Raw genomic sequence first — 14,569 nt, 5'->3', positions numbered from 1 at the left:
GAAGATGAACACAATAGGCAATGGACAACAAGAATTTTGAGTACAAACTGCATCTTTGTTTTTGGAGCTCTGGCGATAATATCGCTTGACCTCTTCCTTATGGCGTCGAGAAGTTAAGTCTTAAAGGGACACTAAAGAGCAAAACGATTTTTCTCGCATTAGTAGAGTAGTCTTCCACGATACCAAAAACACCACGCTTGCTCCGAGAAGACGCTTAATAAGCGAGAAAACGCGCAAAAAGAAAATACAGGTGGCGACGCCACCTTGGAATTGCCGCACCATTTGCCGTGACGTCACATATTTTTGACGGCACCTGCTTGGGCCTACGTAGTTCCTAATCGGTTAAATCGAAGTACGTTGTCCTCTGAGTGGGCCTGAGACTTGACATAACGAGTTTGTAGAAATTTCGTCGAGCCAGTGGCGCCAAAATACGTTAAATGCTCTTTGAGATTTCTTACGTCACGAATTACAAAGTTTGGCGCGAAATTTAAAAATGAGACTTTGAACTTGGTTTTCTCCTCTAATAATAAGCCTATGGTCATGTTAAGGCAGGTAGCGCAAAGAGACACAAACTAGCCCAGTTATCCGTTCTCGTAAGCCTATGGTGGTGAAATAAACTACACAACAGTTCTCCGAGGACACTTTATCAATCTAAACCAATTCATTGTTTCTTTTTAGTGTCCCTTTAATGAGAACAGCGATGGGGTTTTTGAGCCATGTTGTCTTCTTTGCTACCACTCTCGTAGTAAAAAGTAGCACTTTGTGCTTTTCGGTAACACGGGTAATTCGAGTGCATTGTGTAATTCAGACAGAAACGGTGGAGTGGCACTCATGTATTTGCACCTATACTAAAGTCTTCGTTTACAACCCGTATTAGCGCGGCACTGATCGATACACATCACGTTTTCCATAACCTTCTTCATATCACATATATCACATCACGTTTTCTATGTCGAGTGATGTTACCCACGTAAGGTCGAGTTTAAAGGCTAAAGGAAAGAAAAGACCCAACCATTTTGTACTGCTCAACTTTCTCCGCTGTTTGGATCGGTACGCATGGATTGTAGATTAGAGACCACAATACACAGTCCCCGCACGTATCACAGGATCGCTTAAGTGAGCGCTTTCACAGAGCCTTGCTCTTGCCGCGATCACTCTCCTCGGTTTTTCTGCCGGGGCTGCTCCTGTCCCGGTAGGCCTTGAAGTAGAAGCGCATGAACATAGTGAAGAAGAAGGCTGCCTCGCACAGCATGACGTAGACGTGCGGCCTCGGGTAACCGCAGTTGTAGAACATCGGGACCAGCATGTGAGCGAAAATGATGCAGAACTGGACGAGCTGCACTTGGGTCAGGTAGCGCTTCCACCAGAGGTGCTTCTGTACGGCGGGTCCCAGCAAGGAAAGGAAGTAGTAGGTGTACATGATGATGTGGACGAAGCAGTTCAGTATGATGGCAAGCACCACCTGGCCGTCCGGGCCGTAGCCGACGCCGTAGCAGCCATTGTACACCACGAGGATGTGGTGAGCTACGTGCAAGAACGAAACGTGCGAGTCCTTCTTCCGCAGGACAAAGAACACCGTGTCCATGAAGTCAGCGATCCGCACCAGCATGTACCACCAGCACAGGTTGAGAAGGCTCATGGTGACCTCGTCGCGGGTCTCGTAGTTGATACCCTGGCAGAACAGGCTGTAGCCACCGCCCATGTAGGTCTTCAAGAGGAAGGCTGTCATAAAATAGGCGTTCAGAATCACCATGCTGGCATTGTAGATGTTGACGATTGGCTTGATATTGTCGTACGGCTTCCGGTCCTTCATAAAGCGGGGACCTGCAACTTTGACCACATACACGTAGACCATGAAGAGCGAGGCAAGGAACGCTCTGTTTCCGCCCAGAACCCAGTCGGCGGTGCGCGGATCCCGGTCTAGGATGAGCTCATCCGCCAGGGCGGACATGAAGGATGAAGTCGACAAGGAAGCCATGCTCGTTACCAGGTTGTGTCAACGCACTTTACAAATCAGCTTTCTACTACGCCCGCACTTTTCCGGTACTAATAAATGTAGCTACCGGACACAGACGTGGGATACTTTGCTTAGCACCACTTCGCGCTGCCGCAAGTCAACGTATTGATTCTTAGACGCAGGTGCGCATACATTTCACGACTTGGCAATCACGCGGAGAGGAGGGCCGCTACACCGAGGAGGAGAACGGCTACTCTCTCCTGTCCAAATCAAATCAAGGTCGACGGGCTTCTGCAGCGAGATTTTTTGCGCGATCTCCGGTTATCGCTCTGCCTCTCCTCTCCCAGTAAGCCCGCTTCGCCGGGGTCTGTGTGCTTCTTAACGTCTGATCTATTCCTTCTCACATCCCAACAGCTTCAGTCTCTGTTACTCGCACGGTGTCACCGCTCAGATACGGGAGCGAAGCGCGAATAAAGCTTACGATCAAACGATCAATTGCAAAGAATAGAAATTGTAAAGGCGTTTATTGACGGCGGGATCGACGGCGACGATGCGCAGCGACGACAGTAACGACAGAGCGCACTCGCAGACTCACGAGCAAGAGCACGAGGGGCGTGCTCTCCGAGAAGAGGCAAAGAGGGCGACCCACTAGAAGGCGCTCAAGAGGACGGCCCATTACAGCGTTCTAATGCTTCTGTACAATTACCCCGGGTACGCAAAGGGAGCCGCCCGGCGACCTAACAGCTGGTCACTATGAGCGGGTCATGGTAGGGCTTGAGGCGCTCCACGTTCACAATGTCGCGCCCTCGACGGCGCATGTCCGAAGATGGCTCAATGGGTTCAATCAGGTAGTTGACCGGGGACGTGCGTTCGACGACACGGTAGGGGCCTTCGTATTTGGGCAGTAGTTTGGAAGAGAGGCCAGTTGCAGCGGTCGGGACCGAGAGCCACACGAGCGCTCCAGGGAGGAACGTGGACTCAGAAGTGGTGGTGCCACCGCGAATACTCTTCTGCCGCTCTTGTTCGTGCGTCGTAAAGGTCTTCGCAAGCTCGCGACATTCTTCAGCAAGCCTGGCTGTGTCCGAAATAGGCGCACATTCAGATCGATCCGGCCTGTAGGGAAGGATGGTGTCGATTGTGTGCGACGGGTGCCTGCCGTACAATAAGAAAAATGGCGAGAAACCAGTAGTGCTCTGAGAGGCGGTATTGTAGGCGTACGTGACGAAGGGCAGAATGGCATCCCAATTTGTGTGGTCGGCTGCGACGTACATTGAGAGCATGTCGCCGAGCGTGCGGTTAAAGCGTTCGGTGAGGCCATTCGTTTGCGGGTGGTAAGCAGTAGTTTTGTGGTGAACGACGTTGCACTCTTTGAGAATGGCTTCGACGACTTCCGACAAGAAGACACGGCCTCGATCACTGAGCAGCTCCTGGGGCGGACCGTGACGCAGCATGAATCGGTGGAGCAGGAAGGAGGCCACATCGCGCGCTGTAGCCGCTGGGAGGGCGGCGGTTTCGGCGTATCGCGTTAGATGGTCAACAGCGACGATGGCCCAGCGGTTACCAGCCGAAGTCAGTGGAAGTGGTCCATACAAATCGATGCCCACGCGCCCAAACGGACGCTTAGGGCAAGGTAATGGTTGTAGACCTGCTGGCGACACGTGCGTTGCAGGCTTTCGGCGTTGGCAATCGAGGCAGGAGCGAACGAACTTCTGGACGTAGCGGTACATCCCTCGCCAGAAGTATCGTTGTCGAATGCGGTGGTAAGTTTTGGATACCCCAGAGTGCGCGCATTGCGGGTCAGAGTGTAAGGCCTCGCATATTTCAGAACGCAGACTGCGGGGTATCACTAGTAGCCACTGGCGGCCGTCGGCGTTATAATTGCGTCGGTGCAGTAGGTCGTCACGAATGGCGAAATGGTGGGCTTGACGACGCAACGCGCGAGTGGATGGTATTGCCGACGGATCCGTCAGCAAGTCGATCAGCGAGGTGATCCATTTATCCTTGCGCTGTTCGGTAGCGATGGTGTGGACGTCGATTGAAGCAACAGCAATGGGAGATACTGAGCAGGGTGTATTGTCGTCAGGCAAGGGAGAGCGCGAGAGGGCGTCGGCGTCAGCATGCTGGCGTCCGTTGCGGTACAGCACGCGGATGTCGTAGTCCTGCAGGCGAAGTGCCCAGCGGGCGAGACGGCCTGAGGGATCCTTCAACGACGACAGCCAGCATAGGGCATGATGGTCGGTGACGACATCAAATGGGCGACCATACAAATCCTGGGATGGGACCGTCATCCTGGGATGGGATTTCCTGCTCAATCGCTCGACGGAGGGGAGGGAGAAGAGTGGTTGACGGCTGGTGAACGTACTGAGGTTGAGCAAAGTCCAGCAGAGAGAACTGGCGCGCGATTTCCTCGCGCACGAATGACTTCACCTCTGCGAGCAAGGCGGAGTGGTCGGATATGGTCGCCAAGCCAGCGAGCTCGGCGTCGCGGGATGGAGAGCGACGGGTCATCGACCGCTGCCGGCGCAGCTCCTCGTAGCTCTGGCAGAGCGTGATGACCTCGGCCACTGTGCTGGGGTTTTTCGCGAGCAGCATCGTGAAGGCATCGTCGTCGATGCCTTTCATAATGTGCCTCATCTTGTCAGATTCCGACATGGTGGCGTCGGCTTCTTACACAAATCGAGGACGTCTTCAATGTAGCTGGTAAAGGTTTCGCCGGCCTGCTGAGCTCGTTCTCGCAAACGCTGTTCGGCCTGCAGCTTACGAACGGCAGGGCGGCCAAACACGTCGACGATGGCGGTCTTGAAAGCGGACCACGTCGGGAAATCGGATGCATGGTTGTTGTACCACATGCCTGCCACACCCGCGAGGTAGAAAACCAGGTTGCTCAGCTTGCCTGCTTCGTCCCATTTATTGGGGACACTCACCCGTTCGTAAATCGTGAGCCAGTCTTCCACGTCGGTGCCATCCGCGCCGGTGAAGATAGGAGGGTCGCGGATACGGGGGACACCGGGACAAGCGTTCGGGGCAGGAGGCGGCGTTTGCTGAGCGGCGTCTTGCGGCATGGTAGATGGCACGGTACGGGATCGAAGCTCCAGGGGCATCAGATGGTGACCGAAGTTGTGGGGACGGTACAGCACTCTCCACCACTTTGTAAAGGCGTTTATTGACGGCGGGATCGACGGCGACGATGCGCAGCGACGACAGTAACGACAGAGCGCACTCGCAGACTCACGAGCAAGAGCACGAGGGGCGTGCTCTCCGAGAAGAGGCAAAGAGGGCGACCCACTAGAAGGCGCTCAAGAGGACGGCCCATTACAGCGTTCTAATGCTTCTGTACAAAATAAACATTGAGCCGCTACACGCGAGATATGCTGCGTATTGAAAGAGGTTGCGTTACCTTAGGTCGTAGTACTAGATCGGCTCTACGCGCGCGTCCTCGCAGTCGCATTTGCCTATCGAGGTCTCTGCTTCCTGCGTTCGCAAGCACTGCTCGGTGAATAACCGCGATTCTGATTTGTTAGTTTATTGCGCATTTGAGATCGGATACCATGAAAAGCAAGCGTACTCCCCCGTGGTTCCTGCATCACAGAATTATCTAAAATGAAAACACCTCCAAAAGGGGACTCGTGCCAATATATGGTTTCTCAGCTGATAGCGCGGCCTTTTTCGGCTTTCATTTTCTGTTAACTGTCTCAAGTAAACAGAAAGTAGTAGCTTTAGACCGTTCCACAAACAGACCGCTAAGAGGCCTTCATAATGAATACCCCACACTGGCAGTTCGACAATTTAGCCATTAAGAAACATGTTTTGTCTTTTTTTTTTTTCGTCTTGGCGCGACATTCTGTTTTACTGAAATAGGTAGGTTGTCTTCGCTTTAGATAATGCAGATTTTTCATTAAAAAATGCTATGACGGTAAGGCGCATGTCGTCTTCGCACGCCAGCTGTACGTCGAGGCGGAAATGCTTTTCCGCACCCAAAGATGTATTTAAATGATTAAAAAAAGCGCTTTGATTAGCTTTTAAATGTTAACTTGTGGGCAGTTGTTTTATTTAAAAAAGGTTGTAGGACGTGCAAATTTGTAGCCTGCCCACCTTTTATAAATCCCCAAAAGCACGTAATTTCTGATATTACTAATAAAAATTCAAGACCCCGACGACGCGATATCGAAACTGAGCGCACCGTGCGCGCAGGAAATGTGGCAGTTTTGTTCCGTCATACTGGAAGCTCACGTGACGAACTCTCAAAAAAAAAAAAAAACGCTCGCCGCAGCAGAATCTGGTCACGGAAAACGGCAAGTCGTTTAAAATACACGGCTTATTCTTTGCGTTTTGTATGCAATGCTTATCTGTTTCTTTCTTAAACTCTTAATAAGCCCAAAGAACTCTTTCGCTTGTCTGCGAGAAGAAGCACTACAGTACGTGCCCCTAGTTTTACGCTGTGCAGTGAGAAAAAAAAAAGAAAAAGAAAGTGAAGACAGCGCTTTTCATGGGTGCAGTGCGAATCAGGTAAGCACGAAACATCACGTGATATGAATAAGCAGTCCACTTGCGCATCTGAGACGAGTTCTATTTTTGCTGACCAGATTCTGCTCCAACGCGCCTTTTTTTTTAAATTTTATCACCTGATCATCTGGTCTGTCGACACACAGCGGCAGCATTTTCTGCGCGCCGAGCGCACTCAGTTTTTGATACTGCATGTATCCGAGCCTTCAATTTCCATTATTAATATATCACGTTACGTGTGTGAGCATGACATAATTGTCACGTCCTACATGTTTTCCATATAAACTGCGCTCAAGATAATAATTAAAAAGTTAATCACCAAGTTTTCGTTAACTACTACTTTCAGTGCTACTTCGGGTGCGCCACAGTACTTCCGCCTCGACGTAGAGTTTGTGTGCGATGATTACAAGAGCCTGACTGCCATAGCATGTTGATAAAAAATCTGTCTTTTTCTTAAAAAGAACACTCTGAGGAGGCTCTGGCTTGTATCATGGTCACGCTATCGCACTCTTGTATTCTGCATTATGATTGCACGTAGCGCTTGTATACGATATTTCCACGTGCACTCCTTTTTATATTTCTATGTAAGCGATCCGTTACACGTATAGCCACTGCCTTTCGCAAACCTCACTCGAATGTCTGGAAAGCTTCCAGATTATTTTAGAATCTACTGATAGACCTCAGCGCGTAAACGCGAACAGTTGATTAGTAAAACTTGTTGTTGAGCTAGTTGGTACATGCTTACTGAAATAATAAAGGCGCCTACCATCGAGGAAGAATTTAGGACAGAACAGAAAAGGGCGTCACTCGCAATTAATTTTATTCTCAGTACATCAGCGACATATACAGCCGTAGCAACCATGCGCACGCACATCACCTAACGTGCTAGTCAAAATACACGCGATAAGAATGAAAAAAAAAACGACTTAATAAAAAAAATATTCTAAGAAACTAAATTCACCCCCACGCAGAACAACAGATGTGTCGCTTACACAGATATCTATCTTCTTTTTAATTCAGTATGCTTCCATGATTTCACGCGCTAGGGTATCGTCACTCTCCCCAAGAATGGATACACTGGAAAACTCAGGCTCACACTTGAGGAACTGCAAAGCACGCGCAAATGTGCGGAAAGTTTATTTTTCACGGAAAGTTCATGCTCCCTAATTCTGTCGTTTATGCACCGGCCTGTTTGGCCGATGTAAACCCTACGCAACTAAGCGGGATCTCGTACACCACGCCAACCGAGCAGGCGACATACGGCATTGCGTGCCCAGAGCCGTATATTCAAAAGGGAATATACGGCTCTGTGCGTGCCTCTTCCCACACGGGGAGGGCATCGGTGCAGTAGAAATTCGTGGGCGCGGCCTAGCCAACTTGCGGTGCGCCGAGCACACCAAAGGTACCTTTAGCCACGTTCCTAAGGTTGTGAGTAACCTTGTGCACGTATGGCATAACATGGGCCATGGTACGCGTCTTTTTCGTCTTTCAGTAAGCGAACAGTTGTCCGCCGCGGTGGTATAGCGGTTACGGTGCTCGGCTGCTGACCCGAAGTTCGCGGGTCCGATCCCGGCCGCGGCGGTCGCATTTCGATGGAGGCGAAATGGTAGAGGCCCGTGTACTTAGATTTAGGTGCACGCTAAAGAACACCAGATGGTCGAAATTTCCGGAGGCCTCCACTAAGGCGTCTCTCATAATCATAGCGTGGTTTTGGGACGTTAAGCCCCAGATATTATTATTATAAGTAAGCGAACAGTTCAGTTTGTTCTGGAACTAGCGCAGCCACCAGCGATAAGATTCGAATATTCGATGCCACATGCATAAACGCCGGCGCGCCTAGCCGCAGATCAGTCTATCGATGGCCGACGCTCTGCTCGCCGCTGTCAGCGTACAGCGTGAATTGCTTGTAATTTGTTCCTCTAATCTTCCGTTCGCCCAAATAAAGAGTTCAGTCTCGAGCACGCCGACTCATGCATTCGTCAACATAACGTCCACGTGACATCTGGTGGATGTGCCGTTCGTTCATCTTCCGGACGCCCCCGTCAAGCCGCGAAACAAATCGCCACGAGGAGGCCGACACCATCAGGGACAGTCGAGCCAGCCGCAGAATAAAAGGACTACCCCCACAATACGGACTCCTACCGGATGACCCAAAAGCCAAGGCGACGAAGACAACAGGCACAATGACGGCCGCAGTGTCCCCTACAGCGATCGTGCTGCAGCCACCCAGGGAGCCACCGACCTTCCGTGGTCGCCCTGTGAAGACCCCGAAACCTGGCTTGAGCCTTCGAACGGGTTTCAGCATTTAACAACTGGAACTCCGAGAACAAGCAAGCTGCGCCACGTACGCTCACGTTGTGATCTATGAGATCCAGATGGCGATCGCTTCAAAAAGTTCCGTTTGTCAATTGTAAACAAATAAAACAGAACAGGTATCTCAGTTCCTATCGTAGGGACACTACCTGTTCTCTAACGAAATGTCAGTTTCTGTCGGACCTTTAAGTTGGCGGAAGTGTTCAAGCTTGCAATTAGGGAACTCGTGTTTTAAATCAAACTCCGTTATTTTAATATGGACTATAGACTGAGCCTCAGACATGCTACGGGCTTTTGCAGAAGTCGGCAGGGGTTTCCTGACTTACCACACTACGGACTTCACGCCATAATATAAATAAATGTCCGACGGACAGCACCAACCAACCTCTGCCGTGGAGCCTATCAACCGAATGATGTGATCATTAGGCCACGCTGTCGTATGCAATCCTTGCTCGATACCTACTTGTAGGGACGTTTCGCACGCGTTTATGGTGTTACTTTCTCGTGCTCTTTCCGCTTGACAGTGCTTGCTTTGAGATGCTATCTTAGGCTTTTCCCATCCACCGGATCTCCCTTGTACCTTCCTGTTGTACCGCCATCATGACCTGCCCAGTTCGAGCGAATTGAACTTGTTTTTTTTTTTTAGCTCACTTGCTAACAAAATAGAGGGCACAAGAACGACACGGACATAGCGCTGTGTCCGTGTCGTTGATCGCTCCTTTGTTTTGTTAACAAGTACGCTAAAATACCAAATCGATTACCAACACGGCCAAGCCTACGCTTTGTGGACTTTTCACGTTTTGTCCTCAGAATTCAAACACCTTCGTCGTCTTTTAACAGCATATCACAGCCACGGTCATATTGCAGGACATCTAAGAGGTAAATGACGTCACAATCTGTGTTTCTCTCGCTCATGCTCGTCCAGTATCCATGCAGAACTTCATAATCGGCATGTCGTAGGCTCGCGTGGAACGGATGCAGTCAAGGTATGAATGTAACGGTACAAAGGAACTTAAGCTTTTCAGTTTCTGTAATTGTTGTCACAATATTCAGAGTTATTTGTTGTATTCTAATTCAGTTGCTTGTAAATGCAATGTATTCAGTTTTAAATATAAAAAAAAGAAGTGCGTGTCCCAGTTAAGAACGTCGATGCATGAGCGCCGACCTCAATTAATTTCGCAGAAGAACAATATTGTGGTGTATCCCCAGTATCACAAAACCAATCATTGTGTCGCGAAAAACAATAAATAAAGCCTTCGTGAAGGAAAATTGAAAGTTTCTAATGAGCCGAAACAGTTTTTCGCTAATTTCGCGAAAATGGGATTCTGCTGACTCTCTGCAAAGAAATTGTTGTAGCTGTGGCCTTGAAAATTTTTAGTGACAAGCTACTGTATGAACAACGTGCGTTGCCAATATGTTGTTACTTTGCAGTGTCGACGCTGTCATGTTAAAAAAAGATCGCAAATACCTGCATTTCCGCTTCGTCTGCCGCTCTCCCTCTCTGACAGATAGAGCGAATTTATTAGAAGGCAGAGAGGTCGGCCTGAGCTTGAGTGTTCTAGACTGCTACTATGCACAGGGGAAAAGGAGAAGGGGGGAAAAGAGCAATGAAGATGATGATTGCGACAGGAAGCGGTAATGCGTATGTACAATAACCACATAACACAGTGGTCTTCTTAAAGTCTACTGACAAGTGCTGTACTTTTGAGAAAATCTATAAATGCCCGTGTAGCAGTCGTGATGCTGTCTGTTCGGACATTGCGGAGTCTCTGTTTCTGCACTCCTACTGAGGTTCGTATGTTCACCTAGTAATTTATTCTTCCAGTAATGCCAAACAATATTCCGTAACCAGTATCCGCGAAATTTTTTCCGTAACACCGGTTTCTCACAGAGCATAAGATCCGCTTTGTTTACAAAGCCGAGCTGTTAAATCCGGCCCTAAAAACTTCGGTGTCCGCAGAAAAGCACAGGTGGGTATGCGCCGCAGTAATTGCGCAAGCCGCACTACTGAGTATAGCAGGTGCGAACTTTAAACGAAAACTCTGTTCGGCAAAGTGGAGCACGTGAAATAGAAAGAGAGAAATTAATGAAATGAAAGCATAAAAAGATAGAAATACAGAGAGACATACAAAGAGAAAGAAAGAAAGAAAGAGGCAGGAAAAAGAGATAGAAAAAAAGCGAGAGCAAGACCGAAAAACACAGGAAGAGAGAGAAAGAAAGAAAGAAAGAAAGAAAGGGAAGAAATAGAAATAAAGAAAGAAAGAGCGAGGAAGAGGAACAAATAGAGAGAGAGAGAAATAGAAAGGAATAAATAGAAAGCAACACGTACAAAGAACAGACACAAGAAACAGAGAGAAAGAAAGACAAGAAAGAAAGAAAAAAATAAAGAGAAACAAGGAAGGCTCTGCTGTTCCTTCAGGCTTTGCACCACTAGTGCGAAGCTGCCATACATTTTTGTTTCTTTTTTTTCTTTCGATGGTACATTTCCTGATCCTATAATCCATAGTATAATCGATGTGAAGAATTGTCAGAGCACTCTGAACGCGTTCCATTTACTAAATTTACTATGCTTCTGAGTTCTGACTATAGCGCTGCTTCGTAAACTACTATGGCTTACGCGCGCGGTTCTCACATCGCAGCATGCTGCTGCCGCGCTTGATTTTTGCGGTCGACCGCTCTCACCAATCTACATATATTTTGTTTTTATTCTTCAATTAGCAACTAAAGAAACGAAGGGTGCATTCAGTTGTGACAAACTCGTCTTCAACGAGCGCTACAATTAAGCAAAGACAAGGAAGCACACGCGTGACCGCTGCCTCTGAGCTGTTGCTTTAAAGCAGCAGTGAGATAAAACTTCAAGCTTGAGATGTGGCCTTCACTCGATAGCTTGATATGCATAAATTATTTTAGCGAAGTATGAATTGCGTCCGTTACGCAGAAGTTACTTTATTTTGCAACAGGATGAGTTGCAACGGTCGTACATAAAAGCTTCCAGGTAAGTACTGCGCATGCACTTTACGTCTCTTCACGCGTCTCCGCGATGCGTTGAACGTTGGCCTTACACACTCAAAGACTGTGCTCTCACGGCCGCTACACAAAAAAAAAACAGGCGCGGCCTGCTTCGTCGTGTCGCCGTCAATGGACGAGCGCGTCTCAGCTGAGTTGACAGTTTCGGCCGCTGTTTTTGGCGAGGACGCCACTGCTCCGATACGCAAGGCAGACGCCGGTTCGTGCTACAATGTGGTCGCCTCAGGATATCTGCGTGTTCGTGCGCTTCTTCGTGTGCCTTCTCTTGTGCTTTTTCGTGTGATCGTCTGTGTGAGCCGCATGCCTCATGTTTGCTGTGCTTGAGTACGGTTCTTTGGTTGCGCGTGTGTGGCGGACGGTTTTCTCTAGCAGCGTGATGTCGCGAAGCTGTTTTGTGCCGCTGTGCAACTCGAACGCGAGAGGAGACGCCATTGTGAAGTACCACGGATTCCCCTGCGATTTACAGTGTCCGGAAGCGTGCCTGAACAATATTTTTCGGCAAGGACCGTCAGGGAAAAGAAGCAAGTGGGAGGCAAGCGACGAGTCGCTGGTATGTTCAATATTATTTCAATAGCGGTTATATGGAAACTCTCGGCGGATTTTTGCCGTCGCCGTCATGTCCCGGATATGTATATGTATGTATATATAAATAAAAGCCACAAAAAATAATAATTCAGACGAAAAAGTTCCACAGCGCTAGACCTGGGCTTCGAACCTGCGACCCCTCGCTCCGCAGCTCGCTGCCTTAGACACTTACGCCGTGCCTCAGTTGTTCTCTGGGATACTGACGGCAGAATACAAACGCACACGGCGTTGGGTGAAATGCACGGGACGCCACACGAGGTCAAATTAAAATTATGCGAGACGCGGGCCATGCTGCATCGTTGCCCGCGCTGCGTTTGCGTCGTATCGCTGGCGACCCACGCTAGTTTTCCATTTTGGGGTTGTAGCGCCATGCCACTCGTGGCCACTCGGCCAGGGAGAATGAAGAGCGTCGGGCTCGTGGTGGCGTGAGGTAGTGGGAACGTTTTGGCTCTTGTAGGCTTATGCCACAGGAGGGAAGAAACGAGACGGCTCAACCAGAATCAGAGTATATATGTTACATCGCGACCAGAATCCTGAGGCTAAAATTACAGCGCAAACGCACAAGACACTTGCGAAGAAAAGAAACGTACGACACAAGCGATGACTAACAACCGCTTTATTCTTTCATACGCCAGTGCATATACCGGTTATTCAAAGTTAAGCTTTATGATTTTGTTAACATTCAGCATTGGGAAGAACTTGAAAACCACATTTGCAGATAAGTATTGCATCCAGGGAGACACAAAGTGAGACAGTAATTATCGCTGTCAGACGCCCAATTAACTGAGATTGAATAACTAACTTTTTAATGAGTGCAGCATGCGGGCATGTTTTATTGAAAAGTTGGAGGCAGTCGCGTTTTTACGCAGATCCACCTGGAAGAATTCTTCTAGCACGTCTGCGCCCCGAGATAACCCGCTGCAAAGTTTAATTGCAGTTTGCATGATTACGCACGCAAGACAGTGAGCATTGGCGCAAAGCGCCTCCCTGATGTGACAAGCACTCATTCCTTGTTATCGCCAGCCGGTAGCAAAAGAGTAACCGTTATCCTGCCTATGCTTTCGATTCGTTGTCAGATTAAACGGCGCACGCAACTGCCACGGCACATCGAGGAGGAGCTTTGCGCCAGTGCTCACTGTCTTGCATGCGTAATCATGCAAACCGCAATTAAACTTTGCAGCGGGATATTTCGGGGCACAGGCATGCTAGCTAAAGGTGTGTGACCACGTGATCAGGTGGGGCCCTTTCGGGGCGTGACCACGAGAGGTGACCGCACGGCGGCGCTGCCAGCGCTGAAAATTGGCGGACTTTGGCCCCCTTTTTGAATCGCGTCGATACTCGTCATACTAATCAATAATACAAATATTCTTTCGTTCCTCCTTTGTATTATCAGTATCTAATGGTTACTAGATGCTCGATAAGTATGCGTGGAGGCGGAAAACCCGACGTGCGTAAAGTTGATGTCACTGCTCCTTTAGCGCAAACTTGTGGCAGACACTCATAATACCCATCATCAGAGCTCGATCTGGCGCCAGCTCCAGACAAAAACAGTTGTTTCCCCCTATCTGGCGCATATATTTTATCCCCCTCTCCAACAACCACATTGCACCACCTGCGGGGCGCCCCAGGCGAATATGTTCCACTGTTTCTGGAGCTGCCCCAAGCCACTCGCGGTAGACCCTGTCCCCAATCCTTCCCCTCCCTCATGGGAGGCTGCTTTTCGGGCCACTGGCTCGGATGACCAGCTGTGGCTGGTAGGCCGGGCCTGCCCAGAGATGTCGGCCAGGGGGCTCCCGGACGTCTAGAGGCCCAACCACATTTACTTAGATTGTTTTAAGTAAAGCTGCATTCACTGATCCATTCATATTGGCACTTTTAGACCTCAGTGGAAATAACTACACAAATTGCCACAAAAGACGAAGAAAATTGGCCCATCCGGCAGTTGATAGTAAGCGCGCTTTTTTTTTTGCGCTTCACTCTCTTTATTTAGTTGTAGTGCTGGCTGAATATCAACGTTTTCCAAGTCACCCAGATATATCTCTATGTGAGCAACTCTTCGGACAGCACATTCCGAATTCGCGCACTCTAAGAAAAAAAGTCATTTTGCACTTTTTGGTGGTTTCTTATTGTAAGATATGTGACTGCCTTTAAAGACTCTCTTTGGAGATCACTACACTCTCTTCG

General features: G+C 49.0%; 1 protein-coding gene across 1 annotated transcript; it reads right to left on the bottom strand.

The window, feature by feature from the left end:
* Positions 1-804: 804 nt before the first annotated feature.
* LOC119397969 (elongation of very long chain fatty acids protein AAEL008004) lies at positions 805-2,109 on the bottom strand. Its single transcript, XM_037665258.2, has one exon. It carries the CDS (start codon positions 1,976-1,978, stop codon positions 1,127-1,129), a length of 852 nt encoding a protein of 283 aa, XP_037521186.1. The 5' UTR covers positions 1,979-2,109; the 3' UTR covers positions 805-1,126.
* Positions 2,110-14,569: the final 12,460 nt, after the last annotated feature.

The sequence above is a fragment of the Rhipicephalus sanguineus genome, chromosome 6 (assembly GCF_013339695.2).
Source record: "Rhipicephalus sanguineus isolate Rsan-2018 chromosome 6, BIME_Rsan_1.4, whole genome shotgun sequence".
NCBI classification, from domain to species: domain Eukaryota; kingdom Metazoa; phylum Arthropoda; class Arachnida; order Ixodida; family Ixodidae; genus Rhipicephalus; species Rhipicephalus sanguineus.
The sequence above is the reverse complement of the archived record's forward strand: the minus strand, read 5'-3'. Positions and strand labels throughout refer to the sequence as shown.

Bases quoted from the DNA above. Each gene is read 5' to 3' on its own strand.
- LOC119397969 (XM_037665258.2), bottom strand. From the start codon at position 1,978: ATGGCTTCCTTGTCGACTTCATCCTTCATGTCCGCCCTGGCGGATGAG.